At 40.2% G+C, this 26351-nt stretch overlaps 1 protein-coding gene across 2 annotated transcripts in view; it reads right to left on the bottom strand.

Annotated features, from left to right (window-relative positions):
* Positions 1-26351, bottom strand: part of abcc3 (ATP-binding cassette, sub-family C (CFTR/MRP), member 3) — a 62534-nt gene that overhangs the window by 21643 nt on the left and 14540 nt on the right. For both annotated transcript variants that reach the window (XM_084341635.1, XM_084341636.1), the window contains exons 2-14: positions 21529-21705; positions 20264-20389; positions 15527-15664; positions 13425-13550; positions 13075-13136; positions 11697-11828; positions 9117-9368; positions 3749-3926; positions 3467-3628; positions 3237-3329; positions 2421-2624; positions 303-449; positions 129-216 (exon numbers count right to left, since the gene is read on the bottom strand). In XM_084341635.1, the coding sequence (XP_084197761.1) occupies positions 129-216; positions 303-449; positions 2421-2624; positions 3237-3329; positions 3467-3628; positions 3749-3926; positions 9117-9368; positions 11697-11828; positions 13075-13136; positions 13425-13550; positions 15527-15664; positions 20264-20389; positions 21529-21705 (1885 nt within the window). The remainder of the gene's footprint in view (positions 1-128; positions 217-302; positions 450-2420; positions 2625-3236; positions 3330-3466; positions 3629-3748; positions 3927-9116; positions 9369-11696; positions 11829-13074; positions 13137-13424; positions 13551-15526; positions 15665-20263; positions 20390-21528; positions 21706-26351) is intronic.

Here is a 26351-nt window from a genome sequence, read left to right on the forward strand (position 1 = left end):
AGCCTTGAATTAAAAGAGCTATGAAATTAACACAAAAGAATGATGACATATAACAAAAATGCACACATTGAGGTCTGTTAAAAGCATTAGCAATGACACAAGAAAAAAGGAGCAGTGTTTAATCTTACCTGTGCTTGTGTTCTTTCGTTCTACAGCATTTGGGTCCAGCTCATCGTGACTCAGGAAAGACTGGATTCGCTTAAGTGAGACGCTGGCCTGCAATGTAGAATAAACACACAGGCACTCAATGAAACCTGTAAGCAAACACATACAGTAAAAGAAAAGAAAAAAACAGATCCTACCTGTACCATACTGCTGATGACTTGGGGCAGCATGTTGAGAGGAAACCTGAGGATGTTAAAGAGCGAGAGCGACACAAAGGCCTTCTCCGCATCCAGAACGTTGTTCTCATCCACAGTCACATACACAGCAAATGTTGTCAGGGCAACCTGGAAACACATCGGTAAACAGGCCACTCAACAACAAGGTCTGTCAGTTTACTGGAGAGATGTACAGCAGTCAGTTTGCTGATGCTTCACACATTTACATATTAATGTGATTCAATCAGTGACTCATCAATGACCTCATTATCAAAAGTTACTGAAATTGAGGGATACCAGTTTGATAATGGGGACATAGTTATTTACACTTGCTCTGAGGACTCTTAATCCAGGGACAAGAAAACACATCAAGCAACGTCAGGAAACACGTGAAGCAGGAGAGTAATGAAAAGAACATGGCTAATCACCAATTTGGAAAAGCAGCCGAACTATTTTCTTATCTAACTCAGTAAATTAGGGATTTATTTTTGAGCAAACCACAGTGATTGTTGGAAAAGTGTGAGATTGTTTGTGAGTTTTATTTATTTTATGATGAGTTTGAATGGAGTGTGTTTTACACTGACCTTACTAGGCAGTTCAATTAGTATTAGTTAAAAAAAAAAAAGAAACTTGATGGAAGGTTTACGGTTATATATTTTAATTAAAAATAATAATATAACATCAAAACATCAGTTTTTTATATTATATTATTATTTTTTCACATTCTGTTGATAATGTGATCATTTTTAATGTTTCAAAGCTGCTGTAAGCCTTGTCGTTGTTTTAGCTAACTTCCTTTACGTTTTGCAGTTAGCAATCCCTTCCCTCCTTTCTACATCACCACATGAATGCGCAGCGGTAATCACCATACATAGCAGCAAACAGGAGGATCCTGCTCTCAGTGCATTCCTGCTATCTAATTTGTATTTTAATTAAAAAAAAATGTTTCACTTACAGCAGCTGTAAACTTTTAAATATTGGACCTTTAACCCAGTACCAATGAGATGTTATGACCCAGTGTCAGTGTTATTTTACATTACCACTGGATTACTGGACTAAAACAACTGATAATGCATCAAACACCCCATTGGTACTGGGTTAAGTTAACCCTGTATTGTAAGTGCAATATTTGCCCACAATGGGTCACTGTTTTTGTATACAATTATACTCTAAACGTTGTGCATTTGGACAGCATTGCAACTATAGCGCTCCAAATGCTGCTTTCAAATACTTACTTAAGTATCCACATTCACTTTGAGTGGTGTTCACAATGTGATTCTGCTAACAAAACATTTTTCAAGGTTTAATATGAGTGTTATATGTAAATGAACGATCATGTGCTGCATCATGAACAGCAGCGACATCCTCGAATGCAGATTTGAACTTGTACAACACACGCTATTCACCTGATTTGCCCGCTTTAGAGTGAGACCTCTTTCCCAACATGAAGAAGGAGCTCAGTGGTCACCATTCTAACAGTGATCGTGAAGTTATTGCTGCCGTGGACCACTTTCTGGAGGTCAAAGATACTGATTTCTACTTACTTCATACAAGGGATCTGTATGCTCCACAGTGCTGGGCGAAGTATGTAAATGTAGGAGGGGACTATGCTGAAAAATAAATGTGCTAGGTTTCTGACTCCTTCCGCCTTAGGCCATGAACTTTTCAATCACCCCTCGTTAAGTGAATTTTTAGCCAGTTAAGCTATTCAATTATATCAATTACACAACTGGCCCATATATTCTTTTCTACTTGTAGTTTCTTAACAAAGTAGCTTTTTTATCACCAGGTTCTTGAAATAGATTCTACAAAATCTCCTTTGTAATTTTGGACCACAAACCAGGCTATCTGAACACTTGGCAAATTGTATGTACAGCTGTCAAACATGATTTATAAGCTGCTAGAGGCAACGAGAGTTCCTCTGACAAGCCCTTGATGACAAACAACATGCTGTAATCTTCAGGAAATAGCAAATACAAAGACATTTTTAAAGAAATTCAGGCAGCCTGTGCGGATTTTCTGGAACAGATTACCAATTAATTTCACATAACAAAGATACTTGAGGGAGAGACAGTATTCAGACATGAGGACTGAGCCTACCAGAAAAGGGGCACTGGTCCAGGCCATAGTTGACAGCGCTCCCAGATACGCTGTCTTGCGCAGCACGTTGAGTTCCTTCTGTCGGATGGCTAGGACCTTCTCTTTGAAGGAGTTCTCCCAAGCGTACAGCTTTAGGACTTTGATGCCATTCAGGATCTCGTTCATCAGCTTGATGCGAGCATCCTTGTACTGCATCTGCTCCACCTGTGAGAGAGCAAGCGGAAGACGGAGACAAGAAGATATATTGTTCCTTATCTGGCAATTTATAGACTAACAATACAACAAACATATTGGAAAGTGGACAAAGGATACTTCTCAAGTGTTGACTCCATGTATAATGTCAAATCATGCAGAATTACATATTTAACACTTGATTGAATTACAGTACACTTTGCAAAGGAATCAGCGTATTTCAATGTACTTAAAACAAAATGAGAGTTGAACTCTGTTGTTTGGAAAAGCTGAGGCTGATGTTGGTATTCACAAAACCAGACGTGCTTTTGACTGAGGCACTAGTATCATGAATTAAAGGATAGGTTCACAATGAAACAATGTCGTAAAACAATAGTCAGTTGCCCATATGAACACTGAAGCAGTTTTGTTTGCTGTAATCAACCTGCTCATACTAGCCGTCTCTCCTTAATGTGCCTCCAATGTAACTGATAGGGGACAATATCATTCGTCTGCACAAAAATGAAAGATTAAGTTTTAAAAAAACTGCCAAAAAACAATATCTGCTTATGAGTTGCAGTTCCATTGACAATCAATAAACATTAACAGTCAATTATAACCATGTCCTGTTCTGACAGTTCCCACCTGGTAGGCTCGGGTCTTCATGGCAATGACAGCATTAAAAGGGATCAGCATGACCATTACAGCCACCCCAGCCAGCACAGATGGACCGAGGTTCTATAAAATACAGCAGTCAGTAAATCAATGCAAATATAATTCAAAATACATACAGAGATAAAGCAAAAGTCTCCTGTGTTCAATAACTAGATGTATTTTGCTATTTACAGTAATCCATGTATAATGTGTGAGCATACCTGCCAGAGGAAATAAAGTGCCAAAACAATCTGAAGTGGAGCAGACCACAACATGTTGAGGAAAGTGGTAAGATCCATGAACCTCTGTGCGTCCACAGACATCAGGTTGACTACCTCTCCCACCGTAGACGAGCGCTTGGCAGCATTAGTTATCACAAGCGCCTGCAGAGCAATGACGGGGGGAAAAAACCACTTTACTCAACATTGCAACAAGATTATTTTCTGTGAAGCAGTACTGTATCTGTTAAGGAAATGTGCTATGCATGAGAATTTTGTGGATACCTTCCTGTAGATAGCTCCTATGACAGCTGTGCGTACATTCATGCCTGTGACAAAGCAGTACTGAAAGTGACGGTGGAGGATGAGAGTCTGCAGGAAGGCTGTGAAAAACATGAGGAAGGCCAGCGAGTAACCCCACCAATCAGGAACACCCTTCTGTTTTGTGAACGAGATCAGCATCCTACAGTATAAGAGTGACAAAAGGGACGATTCCTTTAGATTACACCCACAACACCAAAGGAACCGGTAAACAGCTGTGTTATAAATGACATATAGTTAACTTTTTATGCAATGCCCACTTGGTCTGTAGATACACACACATCTTTTTTCCATGCAAAACTATACTATACTATACTAAACTATCTCTAGGTTGGAGTTTATGTAAATAATAATGTGTTTGCTGTTTGAGCCTCAGGCCTAGAGTGTGCTGTACAAAGACAGTGTTGTTCTTCAGTTAAATGATGGGATTTGGATGTAGAAAAGTGAAAAGTTTGAAATGTATTCAGTACTTCATTACTTACCTAAAAGCATCTAGACACTAAACCTTTGATATGCAGAACTCCCTCCATTCTTCTATTAAATCGCGCCTCAACAATTCCACTGCTAACACCCGTCTGTCTACCTGCCTCAGACGGTCTATGGTAAGCAACGCGCAGAGCACTGCAGTGAGGCTTTACTGAAAAACAAGATGTAGATCCCACATGACACCTTTTCCAGTCTCTTTTCATGCCCTCCCTGTAAACTTTCAATGACGTCTTGAAATAATACCACTTCTGTTTATGAGACACAGTCTGGTCTCTGTGCACTCAGAAGAACTGCTGACCCCAAATACCACTTTAAAAGCATTCACTTGACAACGGAACCATTCCCAGAATAATTATTCAGAATTTCTCACATTGGCAGAGACATTAGCAGCCTTGTTGCTTCCCTGCTGTGAGCAGGTCAGAGCAGGTCAGAGCTCCATTTGCATGCCCTCCAAAGATAATAATCATCTGTGGCTTTCTCTAACGTGCTGATCGTTCCTAAAATACAACATGCAAAGTATTTTCATCAGTTGGCTGCTGGCATGCAACACATTGTTGACACTTCTGACAACACAGAAGTTATAGTCGGGAAACTTAAGATGTCTTCTGACAAAATATCATCTGTGGCACTGAATTGAGTGTGCAGGTTCACAGAATCAGGGGGGTGGTACTGAGATGCTGGAGCACACTGTTGAACCTTCCCTGTATTGTGGGCCCAAGTCAATAAAAAATGTTTTGTTTCTTTGGTAAGACATTTAAAGGGGCATAATTTAGGAAACGTTTCTGATAGCTGTTACACTTTTAAAGCTGCTACCTCTGTTTTTTCTGTATACAGTACACCGATCAGCCACAACATTAAACCACTGACAGGTGACGTGAATAACATTGATTATCTCATCATAATGCGATGTTCTGCTGGGAAACCTTGGGTGCTGGCATTCATGTGAATGCCACTTGACACGCACCACCCATCCAAACAGGCCCCCCAGCAGGACAATGTGCCCTGACACACCGCAAACACTGCTCAGGAACACAATAAAGGGCCCAAGGTGTTGACCAGGCCTCCCATTTCCCCACATCCCACTCTGATCGAGCATCTGTGAGATGTACTGGAGCAGGTCTGATCCATGGAGGCCCCACAACATACAGGACCCAGAGGATCCACTATAAAACGCCCTGGTGCCAGACACTACAGGACCCCCTCAGAGGTCTTAAGTCCAGGTGTTGACAGGTCAGAGATGTTTTGGGTGCACAAGGGGAACCTTCACAATATTAGGCAGGTGGTGATAATGTTATGCCTGATGATCGGTGTATGTACTTATATATTTTTATTCTGTTTTTCTTTTTTTACTGTATATATGCATATATATCTTTACTATATATTTTATTTGGTATACTTTCCTTTTCTTACTTTGCACTATTCATTTCTACTGACCTGAAGAGAAAGCCATTCACAATTTCATTGTACATGTGTATAGTGACAATAAAGGCATATTCTATTTAATATTCTATACCAGAGGGGTTGCTAACTAGTGGCTAATAGTAATAATAGAGGAAGTGATGGTGGTTGGATGACTGAGTAGGCCATTGCGTTCAGCTGAAGCTACCCATCAAGCTATTTGGGCCAGCCACTGTAGTTTAACCTGAGCTGATACAATGTAGATATAAGGCTGTGTCAAGCTGCTGAGTATCTGCTCTTTGCTTGAGTGAGGATAGGATCCAACAACACTTTAAAGGTGTTTTAGGTTCGAGAATTATGTGGAGAGGTTTTCTGATATAACAAGTCACTACCTGAAAGACTAATTGAGCTAGATAAGCAGGAATGACAGCTGGAATACTGAGCGGGCCATGGCATTCAGATAAAGTTGCCTAATTAAGCCAGCTGGGCCAGCCACTGTAGTTTAGCCTAAGTAGATACAATGTAGATATAAGGTGAGGCCAAGCTGCTGAGTATCTGCTCTTTGCTAGGGTGAGTATAGGATTTAAAGGCAGCTTAAAGGGTGTAGCAGAGTTACAGAGTGGTGTCGCTTATCATTGGGGCTCATACCAACTGCAGCGCCTGGTGATAGGTGAATACTGGGCTTTCAGTAAAGCAAACCTTTAGCAGATTTTACTGTGTATTGACAAATACTGTTTGGAAAGTTGTGTTAATGTCTGTCATGGCACATATTATGTTAATTATTATCTTTTTACAGAGCCTCCTAGTAGCAGAGGATGTGCATTTTCCGTTTTTCTTGTACTGACACTGTGATTAGTCTACTGAGATCAGGTGACCCAAAGGTCAGAGTTGAACCAGGAAGGCTTCAGCATTGCTGCCACATATACTTCACAAAGACTACTCTGTTGTGCCTTGGAGAGTAATTGGCTATAAGTTTTGTAATTTTTGTGATTACTGTGTGCAAATATATATCTCGTCAATTTACAAGTAACACTTTTACTTTTAGAACTCAGTACTGCATTGTGGGTGGGTGATAAGTAATGTCTTAGGCCACCTCCTCTGTTCAAAGACGGTCGTTCCAGTTTGACATAGATGGATTCTTTTACTCCTCTTCCAAACCATCTGTCTTCTCTGGACAACATGTTTACATTGTTGTCCTCAAAGGAATGAATGAATGAATTTTTCTCCTTCAGATGTAAGTGGACAGCAGAGTCTTGACCTGAGGAGTTGGTCCTCCTGTGTTGTGCCATTTGTTTATGAAGAGGTTGTTTTGTCTCCACAATGTACAAATCTGTGCAGTCCTGGCTGCATTGAACAGCATAAACTACATTACTCTGTTTATACCTGGGTGTTTTGTCCTTAGGAGGGTCACGTCTCTGCCTCAGTGTGTTGGTAGGTTTAAAGTGAACTGAGATGTGATGTTTATTAAAGATCCTCCTGAGTTTCTCAGATGTTCATAATGTACATAATGTACAACATTATGTAGAAATTGGTATTTGTGATTTGGTGCCCCCCACAGTTTCTGAGTGCAACACCACCATCATAAATACGAATCCCACATCTGTAATAATTTGTCAGATGTAATGTAGGTGCTAACAACAAACAAAACTAAGTATGTCATAACAATGTTATGTCTTGAAAACACTGTTTTAACACTGTGATCCTACCCTGGGTATTACAAGACACTGTACCATCAAAATGGTTTTGATCAAATTGTTTTTAATCAAGTGTCAAATGGCTGTGGGAGAGAATCAAAAGGATGCAAGTATCGCTATGAGATGTTGATGAAGGTTCTCAGTCATCCGGGTCATGGTAATTCTAAGTGCTATATCATAGGCAACTGGACGTGGAAGTATCTCTCAGACGATCTTAAACAATGGATGGTCATCGCAAGGGATGGCTATGTGATGGAATAACTGACAGCTTTCTGACCAATAAAGGAGATATCTTCTTCAGAAAATGGGATGAATGGTGTCATGAGTCAGTGTCTTGTTATTGTGTATCTTTTATTTTGGTACTATGCCCTCATGTGTCACTTCTTGCTTTTCAGTTCCTCCTGTGTTTTTCTGCTCGTTCCCTCGCCTGTTTCTCTTCCCTCCTCACTCCACCTGTTACTGATCCCCTCGTTAGTGTGTCTGTGTATATAGTCTTTGTTCTCCCTCATGTGTTTGTCAGTTCGTTCCGTGTTGTTAGACGTTACTCTGTCTTGGTTCGTCTTCTCCCGTGTTGCCTCCCAGTGTTTCCTCGTGCCTCCCGTTTGGTATGTTTCTGATTTTGGTTTCTTGGTTCTCGTTTGATTTGAACTTTGCTTTTTCTGTTGCACTTTGTTTAAGCTGTTTAGTTGCTACTGTTTTTGGTCCTTGTGACTCATTTTTGGTTTATCCAGGTTTTTGTATTTCAACTGTGTGTTTTTAAAGCTCGCTTTTTCTTCCCCCAATCCTGCCTCCTGTGTGTTGTCTGCGTTTGGGTCCTGTTCTCGTTTAGACATAGTGTAACAAATGGATCATCTTCACTGAAAACAATGAGGACACTATTATATCTGGATCTGGATATGTAAAATACATTTGAATCCCTACGTCTAAGAAGTGACCCCCAGCCCCACACTATATTTATATTAAGTGACTTCTTTACATACTGACCTGACTGGCGAGTGTGCCAATTCAGCACTGACCGTACTACTGTTATTGCAGAGGTGTAAAACTTTACTTTCTTTTCTTTGTTTTTCTCTGTTGTGTCAGATTAGACAAAATTATTTTTAAATGACTCAAATTAATCAAATATACAGCAAATCATGAACTCGTTTTTTGAATAGAGCAGCAGCAGTACTACAATGGTCATAGCTTTCAGCATGTACATTTAAAAAAGGAGAAAAGTTAGATCTGCAATACTAGTCTACGAATATTACATAGGTTTAATATAAAATAAGTTGTGTGAAAGAATCTGACAGCTATAATATCAGATTAAAATATTCTTATGCTAAACGTGATGGTTTTTTTCATGTGGCAGTGACACAACAACTCGGTACTAACTAGCCTTATCAAACCACATGACTGAAAAAAAAACATACAGGAAAACGATGTGGTCAGCCATCTCTGATACCTTATCTATATAAAGGGACCTGCTATCGCTCGGTTCAATCTTCTATTAGAAGCTGAAAGGAAACATACCCTATTTACATAATGACTTTGCATCCTGAACAAGGACAGTATGCATTTTAAATAAAGACCTCCATCATGCTTGGATCAAGTAAACCAACATGCAAAACTCAAATACAACATGCAAAAAGAATTCCTGAAAATAGTATTTGGGAACAGTAGTAACAATGAGAGTTTGTTGGTGTTGGAAACTTGCAAATGTGGCGTAGCAAAAAAAAAAGCAGGCAGCAGTAACATGTCACCTGTATTTTTACCTGAGCAGCTGAGGGTTGACAAAGGTGATGACATCCTGCAGGACCTTGTAGGCCGAGCCAATCAAAAAGTAAGGCCCAAAGGCTTTGATGAGGGCTCGTAGGAAAGAAGGCTGGTGAGGAGCAGCTTTCTGATTGGACAGCAGGACCTCTACTTCCTCTGGGCTGCTTTCACCTCCTCCTTCTCCAACAATATGGTTGGTGGTCTTTGGTGGGGGCTTGGAGTACACAGCCTGGCTGGACAGATTCTGTTCACTGGACAATTTGGAATTTGGGAGGTTGGATGGGATAGAAAAGACACAGAGAATAACAGTAATGTAAGGGTAGGGAACTTTCATCATAAGTAAGTAAGTAAGACAAGAGACTATATTTTTATTAAATATTTCTTAGTTGGACAAATTCATATTTTGCTTTAAAAAAGACTATTAATTTAGAAATATATTACATTACAACCTAAAAGTAAGCTTAGACTAAGCTATACCAGAGTTGTGATGCTATTAACACCAATAATCAGGGCCCCAATTTCATAACAATTTACTGTAAAGGTGCTTAAATCAACATTTTTATATTAACTATGGCTCAAATCACTAAATGTATGTGAAGAGGGTCACGTAGTGATAAATGAAAATAATCACCCAACTCTGCAGTTCTACTCAGCTCAGAACTTTTAAGCCACTTTTGGCTCATTGTTTTGGTTCAATGGGCCACAACTTTGCTGTTTTGATTCTGTCTCAATGCACTCATCAGTGTCATTTTTAGCAGGCAATTGTTTTCACAGAAATAGCTATAATAAAACCCCTGTACACTACCTGCCCACCACAAAACAGCAGACGGACAAAGTTAGCAACAAGCTTGTAGGCAGTAGCTAAATAGCCAAATATTTGCAGGTTATGTGCAGACCAAGCCAGAGCTAAAAGTGATTCAAAGTGATTATTGGACGTACATTCACCAGTTGTTTGGATATATGACCTCAAATGAATAACAATTTTGCTACATGCACTACCAATTGAGCTAATGGGGTGCCCCATTTAATACCCTTTTTTGAGCCAAAATCTTAGTCTGAAGTCAGTGCACGAGCTCTGGGCACAAAAATAATAATGCAACAAAAATGCTCCAAGTGTTCAGTAAAAGGAATGCAAACAAAATCTATTCTAATACCAACTTCAAGCGCAGGAGTCGGATTCCAGCAGTGAACAGGCAACTACACCAACAGTTCAACAACTGTGATGACATTCGGCTTAACGCCAAACTGGTTTCCAGATGAAGTGAAAAGGCCTAAACATGCTTTCCCATATCATTTTACATGTTGCTCTCAGTGAGAAAGCACAATGAAACCACAGCACAGGGAGAGGAAGCAGCCTGGAGGCCAGAGTTCACCAAGATTGTCAAGTGTGGTTGTTCACTGGGGTAGCACAACGAGGAGCTGAAGTCCCGTTCTCAGTGACCAAGAAACTACATTCATCGCACTCATACTTGAACAGTGGAATGCAATATCGCAGACATGAGAAAAGTAATCATTCTGCAGCACATTGTGCAGAACAGTGGGGGTGGATTTAATCCTTCAAGGCTCTAACAGTAAGAAACAAAACAAACTACCCCACAATTGTACAGAATACACAAGAGCAACAATGCTACAAAAGAAAGCAAAGCAATGCATGCATGTTGTCTCTCATCTCTGCGCACGGGCAGCATTCCTGCTGCTGAGGTTACAAAAGCATGCTCATAGCTTTGCTTTTACAGGAAAGGGAGAACATAAGTCTATACACACACACACACACACACACACACACACACACACACACACACACACACACACACACACACACACACACACACACACACACACACACACACACACACACACACACACATATAGCTCTGCCCTCAAAGACAACTTTCTCTTCCTTCTCTATTGTGACAAGGAAGTAGAAGGTGGGGCCACTGAGTGTGACAACGTTTGGATTTTTCTTTATATATATTTTAGATGTGTGTGATTCAGAGTAAACAGTTCACTCTGGGAATTAGAATTAGCTTACAGTTATTTGAGACCACAAGTCTCATTCAGTTGGTTTATATGCACTCAAGTAACCTGATTAGTGTCCGATTTCTCCATTAACCAGTCATCTAAACATAATTTAAAGGAGTAACCTGGTTAACACAGCTTAAATTCAGCTGAAGAAACCGGATTTCCTGCCAGCAATTAATTGATCTTACTGTACTAACAAGCATTGTGTATGTATCCAAAGTCTGACATCCTATTCCTCTGTGCCAAAGAGCTTCATTTTTGTCCAAAAACTAATTTAAAAACATATTAGTAAGCCATACTGTTACACCGCTAGAAATACTCACTAATGTACTAAATGTTTATTACTCGATAGGTGAAAGCAGTCCCCGACAAATCCAATTGTCGGAAATTATTGATCCTTTGTGAAAAATGTAACTTTGTAATTATAAACTATAATGATAGACCGTGACTCCAAGTAAAGCTATTTCATGAGGACACAGCTTGTACTGTTTATTCCAGAATTTAACAATACATTGACTATTCGTCCATCCCTCTCACCTCCTCTTTAATCAACATACCTCTTGGCTTTGGACTGCTCCTTCTCCCACTCTCTGAGGAGGTTCGGCACCATCACCTTAGAGCTGTCACGTGGATTCATGGACCAAAGATCTTTTGCTTCCAGGGGCATTTTGTAGCCTTTGATGGCCATACTGAGAGATAATAACAGCAGTTTAATTCAGTTTGGTACATTTAGCAATTCAACACTAACAAGGGTAATTAATGTAAACAAATGAGACATTTGTTAAATGGTTGTCAGCCTCCACCTGTCCCAGTGCTTTTTGAATCGCTATCATTATTGTAAGGTTTGTTATGCCCCCTTTTGTGTGTTTCATCTCTGGACAAAATCATTTTCTAAAACTAAAATCCTTCTTATCTCAGAGACAACTCAGAAGGAATGCCCTCCACGAAGACACTTAATTGAGTTTCCTGGATTTGCTAATCATCATTATATACAATTGGATTGGATTACACCGGAAATTTGGTTGATGTTTTTTCCAGCATGAGGGGAGATTGGCTTACAGAAGAAAAGAGAAAGAAGAAGCGGTTCTTCCATCAGAAAAAGAATAATATCCTGCTTCTTGTGGGAATCAACTAGAGTTACTGCTTAATGGATGTATGCCTCCGCACAACAAATCAAGTGACTGTTCCTGAGTTATTGCCTTTAATAATGGCCAGAACATTTCTGCAGAACATTATGAATAAATGAATGAAAATGTTATTTCAGACATGTGAAATGAAACAAAAACAAAATGAAATTGATTATGATGTCACAGTGTTTTTTCTTTGTTGAAAATGTTGAACAATTTTGCTCAAAACGTTTGTGAGCTCACAGTGACCTTGACCTTTGACCATTGACAACCAAAATCTAATCAGTTCATTCTTGAGTCCAAGGTGACATTTGTGCCTAATTTGAAAAAATTCCCTCAGGGTGTTTCTGAGATATCAAGTTAAAAAAAATGGGACAGACGTACCAACAACCTGAAAACATAATGCCTCAGGCCCTGGCTATCGCAGAGGCATAGAAATAACAAAAATGGAAATAATAGAACAGGTGGTGTGAGACTGAGGCAACAATTATCTCAAACATGCTCTCATTTGTTTACAATACAGGTAAAAAGGCAGAATTTCACATTTATTCTTTATCTTTATAGTGTAAAATGTTACATAACCTCTTCAGTATTCCAAACCGCAATTATGTGATTTATAATAGCAAATACTGTAGGGAGCACAAAAGTGTTGAATATTAAAAAAGACTTATAAAATTATAAAATAATCATATACATGCTTGTATATATATACTGTATAGAACGATTACTATTCGCTGTGATTAAAAGCAAATCACCACACATACAACAAAGTGTGTGTCTGTGGATGCTGGGTGCAGTGTGAGCCCACCTCGTGAACCACCAAAACGTTATGGTGGAGAGAAAACCTGCTGTGGTTTCAGGGCAGGGATTCTGAAAAGATATTGAAAATGTGCAGAAAATAGGACAGAGAGGTTATACGAGGATAAGGAGGACATACTTCTGTGAGCAGCCAATAACAACCGTGCTCTCTGAGTGAGTGTGTGACTTGCTTGAACCAGCACGAAGCAGCCCCAGAACACACACTGAGACTTAAAACTGCTCACAACACTGAACATACAATGTCAGCAGGAAGCATAAGCTATACTGTATAGCATAAACACACACACACACACGCTCCATGGATTCTGCACTACACTGTAGCAGCAGTGTACGACTCACAGGGTCTGTGACAACATTGGAGAAGAGGGGAGGTTTCTCGTTGAAGCAGCAGAGGATCAGCTCACAGACCACCAAGGCGAAGTAGAAGTAGAACGTGGTGAATCTAAGCTTGTCTGTCACTGCACTCTGCAATGTAAAAGAAGGATACACACATACACACAAACAAAGAGGTCAGTTCAGACATAAAGTTGCAAGTATCCACAGTCGAGCAATGTGTTTACATGCAGGAAACAAATAGTTCTAGTTTACAAAAGTAAGAGACTGCAGCTGTGAAACTGCCTGCTCTTGTGGTGGTTCGGCAAGGATGACATGGTTAGAAGTACTAAAATCCTTGTGTGTTTGTATTTGGATAGAAACTGCAGGCTAGTATTGTGCACAAGCGTTGTGTCAAAGCTGCTGGTGCTAACTGAGCTTGGGTACTAGCAGGACCTTGCGTCGCTGCTGTGGGGAGAAGTTCTGTGGGCCTGCTGGAACTGCTGTTGGCAGCTCCCAGCAGCTGTTGAGCCCAGGAGGGTCTATGAGAGGAGCTGGGGGCCAGGCCACCCAGTGGGACAAGAGAGAGAACGCAAAAGGGAGCAGGAGTTTTGATAACCTGTCAGTGGGGGGGGTCTGTAACTCTGACCAATAGTGGCTCAGAATTGGGTCTATGGGCAGTCTATGCACCTAGGTGTGAAGACTGGAGAATTCTGGGGAACTGAGTTGAGTTCAGAGTCCATTTTGAAATCCACAGCTTGAGCTTATTCACTGAAAACAACAGCCTGCTGTGGTTGGAAACAACACTGATAAGAGCAGCAAGCGTGACACAAAACAGTAGCTGCTGGATGGGGGCTCCAGACTTACTTTTCTCACCATCATCCCAAATAGCGATCCTTACACGTCCAGTACTAAATGTAAATGGTCCCAAAATCAGGGGGAAACATATGATGTCTCCCCTGTTGATGGTGACTGTGCCTGGTAGTTACTACGTCCGTTCAGAATTTGAATTCTACTATTGTTCATACGTCTCGTGCTCGGTAGCCAGCCAGTGACTGTAACCAGTGCTGCAACAGCGCTGTGGAGAAAGAGACTACTATGATAACAGCGTGAGAAGACGCACTCTGTGATGGTCTGCACTCGGTTAAATTTGTCGTTTGCTACGCTCATACACGCAAGAAATAAAAACTTTCATCTGGGAGGCCCCTCGGGGAAGATCAACAATGGGACTCCTGGCGCATCGTCAGGGTTTTCAAGCTCTAGGGCTCAAAAGACTCTACAAATCTTTGTAGTCAAGTGATAATTGTCTGTGGGTGTCATCACTATAAGTAACCCCTTCATACACAAGTAGTCATGCAAAAAAATATATATTATAGCTGCTTTAAGGTAACCTTGTTTTGCTTGAAAACAACACATTCCAGCCTTTGTAGTAGAAATGTTTAATAGGTCACTAATCACTTTGCTCCCAAAAGAAAAGCGGACTTATCTATTTAGGAGTCTTGTAATTCCAGTAGATTACAGCTATACAGCCTTGGAAGCCAAAATTCTCAGCACCTAGCCAAGTAGTCACCTGGGTCAGCGGTATTTATCAGTGATTGTTCTCTTGATAATTTGTGCAATGTGGCTGCTTCTAATACATATTTTACATTTTCCTTCAAGTTTTTCAAATTGTCTTGTCATTGTATCTTGCACCACCCTTACACCATACACTGGCTTATCTTGTTGCCTGCAGGGTTTGTTTGCAGTGTGCTGCACCTCTGCAGCACTAGAGGTGAGATACAGTTGGAACAACAGACCTACTATACCAGTTCTGCTTAGTGGTGTACTGGGCTTACCCCTTCAAAACATCCACTCACTGTAAGCTCGACACCAAGAGACAACAAGAAAGTGAGGTGGGGAGGCAGAGTTGACTAACAAAGTATTCTTCAATGTCAAGAGCACTGAGAAGGATAAGAGGCAGGGGTAAAGAAACTAGGAAAGAAAAGCAAGAGCAAAGATTGTATGAAGTACAAAAAGGTATCAAGACGAGAAGACTGGGGATAATGACCCGAGGAAGATGAAAGGGTACCAGACAGAGAAGTGATGACAGACATGTAGAAAGGAATATGAGGGCTAATGCATGTTCTCACCTCTTTGGAGGCCTGTAGGATCTTGGAGCGAAAAGGCACGATGGAACACAGCACGGACAGGAACCAGAAGATGAAGAGGACCCCTGATGACTGAACCCCGCGTAACCTCTCAAACTGGATCAGAAATGTGGCCAACAGCTGAGAGAGGAGGGAGGGGAATATTACATGGAGAGAGGAAAAGGGGGGAGGGGGATATTACATGGAGTGAGGAAAAGGGTGAGGGGGGGGTGGAGGGAGAGACTGAGTTTAGCACCTTTCACACATGCACTAACTCTGGATTTATCCAGAGGAACTGTATGTATGGACACAAATGTCTGCATTATTTTCCCCAGACTTTACCCTGCCAGCTCCTTAGTCCTAAGCTTAGGTGAGCCATATGTGTGAATAGAGCAGACAATTGTCTGGAATTAATTCACAGAGAGTGAGTGGGCGTATAGACAACGTGTAATCTTCAGAGTTAGTGCTGGTTTAATCAGCTGTGACATATACTGAAGTGTACACCTGGACATGTGAAAATGGTGTTTAAACTGCTCATGGTCAAAGTTCTATAGAACATCTGCCCAGAATATGTCCCTTCTCGGTCTCTCAAGCTTCCATACAGCCCATTCACGCTGCTGCTGGACACAGATCCAAAATGCTGCGGCTTCCATTCTACGTTGGGATCTTCATGCACAGTGTGTAGCCGTTTCTGCGTGCCTGTATATTACTTTCCACTCTTTCTTTGATAACGCGGATACGTCCAATCAATCGGACAATCTCCTGTTGTGTGCTGCATATGTGAACAAGCAAATGTGGACAATATCCTGATTTGATTCTCTGAATGTGGTCTGGAATTCATTTGTGAAAGGGGCTTTAGATTGGCTAAGACAGAATCACTGAGGGCATGTGAGGTAAACCATCGTCTGAGCTCAGAAGAGCTATGGTGCTCTATCTGAATAATTTCAGTCTTGCTTTTTCTATGTTGCTTGTACAGGTTTTGAGTATGTAGTGTGTTCACAATTTAAAAGTGAGTCAAACAAGAAGGAATGCAGACTATATACGCTCAGCTTGTGATTGTGCAGGCAACAGTTTTCCTCTAAATGCAATGTACAAAGGAAATAAGAGATAAGAGATTAAAGATTTCACATTTGCGGTTTAATCTGATGTTGCACGTAATGCATAATTTCCTGCATGTTGACTTCTTTGTACACTAGCAGCTAGAACAGACAATCTGCTATGGCGATTATTATCTATCAATTTCTGTATGGAATTAACAAGGTTAAAGGTTCATTTATTTGTCATTTTACAACAGCAGGGTAACAAAATAGTTTAAGTCCCTTTATCCTACATAAAAGCAACAAAAAGAGTCTCAGAGCCTGATGAAAGAAGCTGCCCCATAGTCTTGGGGTATGGCAGCAGATTTTCTTCTTTACATCTGTATCCTTTGCTAGATGGCAGCAGACTTAACACCCATAACACAGTTATTACAGTATATGAATAAATATAGTTACTGTGTTTTGTAACAAGTTAGGTTAGCACACCCACAGCCTAACTGCCCCGTCCCCTCAGAAAGGTGGCCTTGTGGGTGGATTTGTGGGGGGCAGACAGTCTCTCCCAGTGTGTGAGAGAAGTACCAGCACATTGCCACAGTCACAGAAAAGCTCTTCTTGCTACAGTATAAAAGGTTTTTAAGTTGCTTTAGTCAGCTCTAACATGGCTAGATTAGCAAAATAGATACTGAAAGGCACGCATTGTGTTTGCTGTCCCTGTTATGAAATGCTACTATTGCATTCTCCTGCATTCTTAACAGCAGAGTCGTGTGAACACTGAAGATTACTTACAGATAAATGTGAGCAAAGCAGATAAAGCAGAAACACTGAGTTAGTTAGATAATTGCAACATTGGCTAAACAATTATTGAGGGTCACATGTTGCATGCTGCCAACAGAGGGCAGAGTCGATGCCAATCAAAATGTGGTCATCAACATACGTGTTGTAATGATGATGGAACTTACTGTTGACAGTGGCCCAGTTAGTTTGTTCACCAATACCAAGTCTGTAACTTGATTGTCAAAATTCTGTGTGGATTGGTCTTGTTGCATAAAATATGGTGCATCCCCTGGATGCACGGATAGTGAGTTCACCGCATCCTTTCAGATTTTAATGCCTTAGAGACGCAGGACACGCACATATCAACTTCACTGATGAAATTATCATCATGTTGATATACCATGTTAGTTTCCATCAGAGCGCACTGGAGACAGCACGGTGGCTGCCTTACATGCGCTCTGCCTTCTCTAGTCACCTCACCTGGTATGTTCACCACCTGCACATCTGGATTGTATATATTATGAAATTAAGTCAGCGACTGCTCGCTCACACAATACACTTTTTATCCCCATTGTGAGTCCTAATCATGGTGCAGGCCATTTTCAAATGACATCCCAGGGTGGGGGATACCACTGATTGTCATGATCATTTTGGCAGGTGTGAAGCAGTCAGTCTGATCAGTGTAAACTTGTAAATAGGCTACTCTGGTATCACTCGTGTAATGCTGCATGATGGATGCACAGACTTTCACTGTCCTAACACTGCTAGAGGACAACGTGAATGAAAGAACTAAAAGTTTTCCTCTCAGTTGTGGCCATGAGTCACTGCAAAGAACCATTGATCAGCGGCTCATTTCCATGCATTAACATTCCTAAGGCACTTTGCATTGGCCATTTATGGTTGAATGTGGGAATGAAGAGGGCGCGATAAGGGGCTGTGCACAAATTTACAAGATGATTTGGGATTTATAAAAGGAAACTGCGCACTGTTGGTCAAATGCCAGGTTTGATAAATATGAATATTTCTTTTAGCGTATGAACATTTCCTCATTTGTACATATGTAAACATTAAGTGTGGCTTCTCCACAGGGTTTTATACATGAGACCCAAGATCTGTGTAGAGACTATAACCTCTTTTAAATGAATAAAAGAAACTACGCGTGCTCCAATCAGGATTTTTGAAGCATGCTAGAAAGCAGTACTGGCAGATACCAATCACCAATCAAAAGTTGTTTCTTTTTTTTGCTATCTAAAGTCATTATTTATTAGTGGCATAATTAAATTACCATTTAAATGTTGAGGAAATAATGACATTTATTTTGATAGTTTTGAAGAAAAAGATTTAAACAATATGAAATGTTATCTGTGAACTGTAAGAAGTGAATTACTAAAAAGTAAATAGGACACCAAATTTAGCAGTCTAAGTTGTCTTTGTACAGAGGTCTCTGTCACGTGAAGCCACTCCACCAGCTGTTCTCTGCTTATATCTGATTATTTTCATCTCTAACAGAAGATTAATAAAATGCACACTGATGTTAAGTGTCTTTTACTCCAAACTGAAAGTACTTTTACCTCAAAACTGTACTCAGCTAAAGTACTTCAGTACATTTTTTCAGTGTAAACTTGATTTGTTAAACTGCAGTTGTTTGATGCTTCATGTTCCTCTGAAAAGATACTTTCAGTCTGATTGTGTGTTAAGCTCCGTTAGCCGTTTGCTTTTCCACAGGACTCTGCTGCTCCCCGGCTGTTAACAGCTAACTAGCTCCCCTCTTGTCGATTTCAATACAGATTATAAATGGAATGGTAAATGGACTTGCATTTCTATAGCGCTTTTCCAGTCTACAGACCGCTCAAAGCGCTTTACAACACTTGTCACATTCACCCACACACGCACATACAGATTAGCAGTGCTGGATTTCACCAGCACAACATATGTACTGGGGAACATTTCTCACAACGTTATGTCTCATTCTGAGAAGCCAGCCAGTGATTTAACTAGTACTGAAACAGCTCAGTGGAGAGAGATGTAACTATGGCAGCAGCATACGAGTCCCCGTAGTCAGAAATAGTCAGTTCAAATTGTCATTTGGGATTTTCTGTTCCTAGTCAGTACATTTTCTGTCTGGGGGGATGATGCGTCACAGTTTGTCTCAAGCCCTACAGCACGCTATGGCATAATAGCGGCGCATGGAGAAACTGTCTCATCTTTTTATCTGATCGGCTCTTCTGATCTGGCTTTTTAGAGACCACCAATCGAACATTTTACAACGAATATTGGCCAATAACAGTCGGTGTCCCATCAATCGGAGCGCCCTGACATAAAACATGAAATGTTTCCATCATGTTTTCCACATCATCTTTGTTCATCTGAGGTTTAACTGGTGTCATCTAATTTGTGCGCTCATAGTCTGCAATGGTTTGATGGTACCAAATGGAGAATTAGCGCCACAAGCTGTTTCTCAATGCATTAGTAGTAGTGGATGAAGACATACAAGAACATTAGGTCCACATTTAGAAGTAATAAACTGAGATAAAGTTGTAATTTAAATACTAAACCGATGAGAGCAGTCTGTCTTTATGTGTCAAATGAGCGATTCTGTCCTAAGTTTACAGGTTTCAACAGTGCAAGCTCTGTGAGGCTCTCCAAGCCATGACTTATTAAAAGAAATGTTTGAAAAAGGGATGCATGATGTGTTTTTTTTAGTTTATACTGATAATTACCTGCTTCTCGTGCCAATAGGATAAGATAAATATCACGTTTATGTATTCACACTTGAGGCTGATTTAATATTTCATAGCTCTGATAAGGTCTTTTTTCCCTCTTCTCAGAACCCTTGCTGACGACACATTTGGCTGTGAAGTCTACAAAAGAGGCTTCTTCTCACAATGTGAATTCTTGTGCAACTGCTTTTGGATGGACATATACTCACCATGGTCATGCCGAGAACCAGCGGGGTGACAAAGTAGATGGGCGGCTGGGTCTGACCATTCCGCAGCTCATGGAATGTGTAAAAGAGATCTGTCCAACACACAATCCATAACAACAAGCCAAACACCTGAGAGCAGACAGATAGAGAGAGGAGCAACGTGAAAAAACATTCATTACACTACTTACTGCAAAAATACATTTAAGTAAAAGAGACTGTGAGCTGGCTGATAACTCATCCAAACAACAGAGGGTGGTAGGGTGTTTCTGTCCAGTTCTGTGCTCATTCATCAGTGTAGTATAACCATTTGTATTTCAAGTCAAAATTGTTATTATTTTCCTTTTTTGCAAACAATTGTTGGTGTATACTTATTTGACGTAAAGTGTCATTAACAAAATGATTGAATATATGTTCAATTATAAAAAATAAAAAATCGTGCAAAAAATGTGCGCAGTGTTTGATCTGAACATAGCATAACAGCCTCAGGAAAGAAGCTGCTCTGTAGTCCAGTGATATGGCAGTGGATACTTTTGCCAGATCTTTTGCCAGATGGCAGCAGGATGAACAGACTGTGACTGGGGTGGGTTTTGTCTTCGAGTATCCTTTGGCCTCTGTGCAGACATCTCCCTTGACATTTATTACTGACGCTTGGTTGATGGGTACCAATGATGTTCTGGGCAACTTTGATAGAAATTAAAGGGACTTTATTCTGAATATGGTGTACAGTCGTCCTTAATACATCCATGGTGTTAGCATTAAGAAACAAGGTTTACTAACTTAGGCTAATTGGCACAGATTAGACGTTTCCACTTTCTGGATGCAAACAACTTAACAGCATGATTTGTTTTGCTAAATGTTAAATGTTATGCAGGGACAGATGTCTTAAATCAGTACAACCAAAACTGTTGGCTTTTTTAAAAAAGGGAGGGAAAATGTGTTGTATGTTTGTAGCCCACAGGGCTATGACGTGCTTCAGTCAGAAGTATACCATGGAAATCAAGTTTTATTAGCACGATCGGCACTTAAACATCAGACCACTGCCTCCCTACAGGCCGAAAGCTTGATGCTGTTTCCACAAATATGTCCAAAAAAAGCTAATCTTACTTACTTTTTAACTAATTGTTTTGGAGACAACCAGTGAAGTATTGATTGACCAACTGTTCTCAGAAGTGGACACTGCTGAGTGACCGATACCACCAGATGCATCAGTGTAACCTTGCTTTTGTGTACCCTATGATTAAAATTACAACAACAACATCCCCTCTCACCGTTTTGAATCTGTTCATGATGGACATCATGATGTAGCCTCTGTTGTTCCTCTTGAGATAGAAGAGATAGATGGGGCACACAACCCAAAGGTAGATGCATGGCAGCCATGACAGTACAGAGAGCTGGAAACAATCTGGCAGGTCCGGCTGATCTGTGTGGAGTGTTTGATTGGCTACCTGCAGAGACACACAACACATGGAGAACAGCACTTTAGCTTTAAGTCCTGCATCTCTTAATAACAACCCCAAAAGGTGCAATTTGAACCATCTCACTGACCAGCAGAGATCACAACTACACACACTTCAGACAGTGCACACATGCATCACCACGCCTCCACCACCCACACAAACACACCACCATAACTTCATTCAGCCAGATGTTTTCCTTGAACAGAAATCTGTAAACACTGTGTTAATATTTGTATCTGTGGTCAGGGTTGGGAAAGATGATATGAAAGCCAGTTGTTCACATTTAGAAAGTTGGCTGACAGCCTCAGAGCAAGAACATAATAACCTCAAATTCCAAGATTATGACTTCTACAAGCAACCTACATGAAGCAAGTTAAAGTAATAATCTCGAACATTTACATATAAATAAATATCTGTTAAGTCACTATCTATTGCCGAGTGAGGTAACTCAATGATGATTGAGCCTATGGTCCACTGATGAAAGGCCTTGCATTTGCTGTAATAGCAAAGATGTACACTGGGTGTCGGTGGCAGCTTTCGTGGAAAAAAATCCCAAGCAGCATACAGTTAGTGATGCGTTCACCCAGTAGTGAGCAGTGGTTGGTCGGCCAGAGGGAGTAGCTGGTTCCCACGTTATTTGGCTTGCAAACAACGAACGGGAGAGGTCTAATTTATTTTCTCTGTTGCAAGACAGCAAAAATACACCTGCAATTGCTGCTTATCGCCATCTACAGGTCCTTTTCAGGTCTATTTTTGCTGAGAACCGCGCATGTGTTGCGGTAGAAATAGGCAAGACTCTGAATCTCCAGATCACCTGACGCGGCAGCCTCCAGAAGCACGTCTCAGCGCATCCAGCGTGAACAGTCTAACCTATTAACATGGATGCCAAAATGAAAAGCAAGAGAGAACGCCACGCAGCAGCGTTGCACACGCATCCAGTGTGTCTAGCCTATAAGGTAGAAGCCGTTAATTTCAGAAAACCTAGCACATTTCTTTTTCAACACAGTCACCTCCAACATTTTCACACTTCGTCCAGTGGTCGTGGAGCATACAGATACTGTCTTTGTGGAAAAACTAACCAAGACAGTTTTGGTGAGTGTTTATTTATTTTTTGTCAAATTTGACAAAGTGTATTTTAAGATGAATAAACAAGGCAATTAAGCTAATCTTAGTTTGGTGAAAGAGAGAAACATGAATTCAGACGGTGAACGGTTGTGATTTTCTGTTTAAAGGGGTTCTGTGGAAGCCAATGATTAGTTTATAATAAGGCTTGAACACACTACACAACTTTCAAAGTCGTCAGATAGCTGTCCTGTACAGTCGATGTGGTTTTCACACTGTGTGACTGATCAGCGACAGGGGGTCACACACTACAAGATCTCACAAACATGTCAAGGTAATGACGCGGCCTTAACGGTCCAAGTTGTTTGTGTGCTAATTTGCAGTGGAAAAAACTGGAAGAAAAAGAAAATAAAACGGGTAACGTATTACGAACATTCACCTTATTTTCTTTAAACCATTTCTGTGTAGCTTTCGCTGTATGCTCCGGATCATTGTCTTGCTGGAAAATAAATATTCTCCCAAGTCGTAGTTCTCGTGCAGACTGAATTTTTACACATTTACACATATGCCACATTTCTTCCATTTCTTAATGGTTGATTTAACGGAACTGGGTGTTCTTTTTTTCGTACATGGTTTAATTGTAGCTAGGAATACTGATTTACCAGTGACTGGACCTTCAGACACAGGTGTCTTTATACTACAATCACTTGAGATACATTCACCGCTCTCTCCATTTCACTAATACTAATACTTATGAGACTACGAGCACCAATTGGCTGGTCCTCTTTTGAATTAGGTCAATCACTTTAAAGGGGGTGAATATTTATGCAGTCACTTATTTATTATAATCTTTTAATTAATTGACATTGCTTTGTAGAAATCTGTTTTCACTTTGACATTAAAGAATTAATTTTTTAATATATTTTATAGGCACTGTAGATTTTATTGTAAATTGATTGAAAAGACCCTTCAAGTTGTCAGCATTGTGGTCATGGTCATTCCAATATATACTTTTGTGTGCCCCAATTCATACACTTTTATAAATCTAGGTCACTGAAAACACGGTCATGGGCTGCTTAAGGTTAAGAGAAGTCTGTGAGACAAGCTTCACGTGTTGATATATCAAGGTTAAACTTTTCCATGACATAGTATGAAAACAGTATGACTCATTTATTCTGCTGCTGAAGAACAATAAACGAGTGATCCAGCGGACATCCGCAGAAGAAAGGTAAAGTAAATATGGATCGTAGCAAGATGCAGCCCTGACACAACTGTTATCGTGCTCCCCTGAACAAACACTGTTGAACGCCCACCCGCAGATGGAACCAAGATAAACACAGCTGCCCGCCTCTAGCCACTCTCCATAAATCGCCACACCCATCTGCTGAAGCATGTGTATATGGCTAAGTGTGTGTGAAAGTGGTGTGGTGGTAAGGAGGTGACGGGTAATTGCTCATGCTAGTGTGTGTGTGTGTGTGTGTTGGTGTGTGTGTAGTGGGGTATGAAGGGTAGCTGTAAAATGTCCCACTCTACCTCAGAAGTTCTTAACATTTTGGCTCATAAGCCCTTAACACTTGTGCAGTGTTGAACTGATGGTTTCATTACTGTTCTTAACAGCAGCAATTTAAAAGATCACAAGAGAAAAGTTTCTGACTTCTTTTGTGAACTTTGAATTTCACGTCTTTTCCCATGATGATTCAACAGAAAGTTTACACTTAACACTTTAGATCAGATGTAAACATTATGTAATTCAGTCTGCTTTTTTTTCCCATTTTAACTAGCCTACAGTGTCTAAATGAACAGATGCCATTTAAAAGAAGTGGAGAAGTATAAATGGAAAAAAGTGACAATATTGCACATCACCAGCATCTGATGCAACTGCTAACAAAGTGATAAAGAAGAGAGACTTTCATTGTTATAATGATGCATCTCACTGATGGGCAAATAATAATGTCTCTACAATAGTACTGTAATTCATTTAATATTGGAAGGCTTTAGTTTTTATTTTAAAGGAACAGTTTGACATTTAGGGAAATGGACTTATGGAGAGTTTAGTGAGAATATCAGTTCCACTCTCATGTCTGTGCAGTAAACATGAAGCAATGCTAACAGACAGGAAGTTAAAATGACGACGGCAGCTTTGACACGATATATCTCATCTGTTCAATCTGTTTGAAAATTGAAGTCTTAATAAAACAAATTCTGTTTTTTAATGGGAAGGTTGTATGAGGGGTTATTTTTTTTGCTTGGCAACATCATGATGGCAAGAACACAACAGCTGCACCGACTGTTGGTTCTGCTCAGGGCTGGGCGATTAATCGGTAATTCGAGTTTGTGGTTTAAGAAGTTATTTAAAAGAGAGACAAAAACAACAACATGGCAGCAAGCAAAGAGTTTGTTCCCAAAAAGGTACAATCTCGTCAGTAGTTTTTTTTGTGGCTTAAGGCAGTGGCACGACCAGTTTATTTCAGCATCTCAAACAGAAGCATGCAGCAGATCTGGACAAATGTTGTTCACTACGAAATGCACAAGACCGCGGCAGCCCACAAACACCCGCTAAAAGCAGCCAACATGAGCAGAATCATTATCATTGTATCCCGTATGACAAGAAAGGGGCCCAGTGGACAGCTTTTACAGATGCAGTCACGTTGCATATCAGTAAAGATACGGTGCCCATATATACAGTGGAAAAGTTGGGGTTCATTCACATGCTGAAAACTTTTGACCCCAGGTATGTGCTAAGAAAGCGGCAACAGGGCATGTCTAAAGCCAGAGGTAGTAGACATGCTTGTCTTCCTGGCCAAAAATGTGTAAAAAAAAAAGAAATGTTGAAACTAAAGACAGCAAGCACACTCCCCATGTCTGGACATCTACCAACATGTGATATTTACTATGCAATGCATGCAGACGTTAATTTTGTTTACATATCTTCAGGGATACAAAATACTTATTGTATACAAAAGGCACCTTTTATTTATTTGCAAAAAATGTATTTAATGAAAGTTATGTTAACACTTTATCAATCCCAATGGGGAAAGTGATCTGTTTTTATAACAGCATGCAATCTGACATGTTAAAGTTATGTTTACAAAAGCATTTTATCAAAAAGGGCCACTTTTTTTTTAAGAGGCAATTTTATTTATTTTTTCATGTGAGTTTGAAGGTGCACTGTTTACAATGGCAGGGCCATTTTGTTTACAATAAAAGCATTAAAATTAAAGCAATACTTTTAATAATTTCTTTGTCATTTGTAGTTTGTTTTTGAGAAGGAAAAAAAATCGATTAAAATCTTAAATCGAGTTTGGTGTGAAAAAATCGGAGATTAAATTTTTAAGCCATATCGCCCAGCCCTAGTTCAGCTCAAACTGAGCATAGTTATGACTAAAGTTTTTACTTAGAGGAGATTTACTCATCAACAAACATAAACTGGTTACACCTCACAAAGTAGTTGATAGGTAGAGATTAGTTGTTACTGAAATTTTAACATAGCCGTGCATTCCATTTACCTCTGAAGGTGGAAATTGGAGATGGAAAGGAAAATACACACACAGAGGCACTGACAGCTGTTGAAG

Source organism: Pagrus pagrus (assembly GCF_965226575.1).
Source record: "Pagrus pagrus genome assembly, chromosome: 21".
NCBI lineage: Eukaryota > Metazoa > Chordata > Actinopteri > Spariformes > Sparidae > Pagrus > Pagrus pagrus.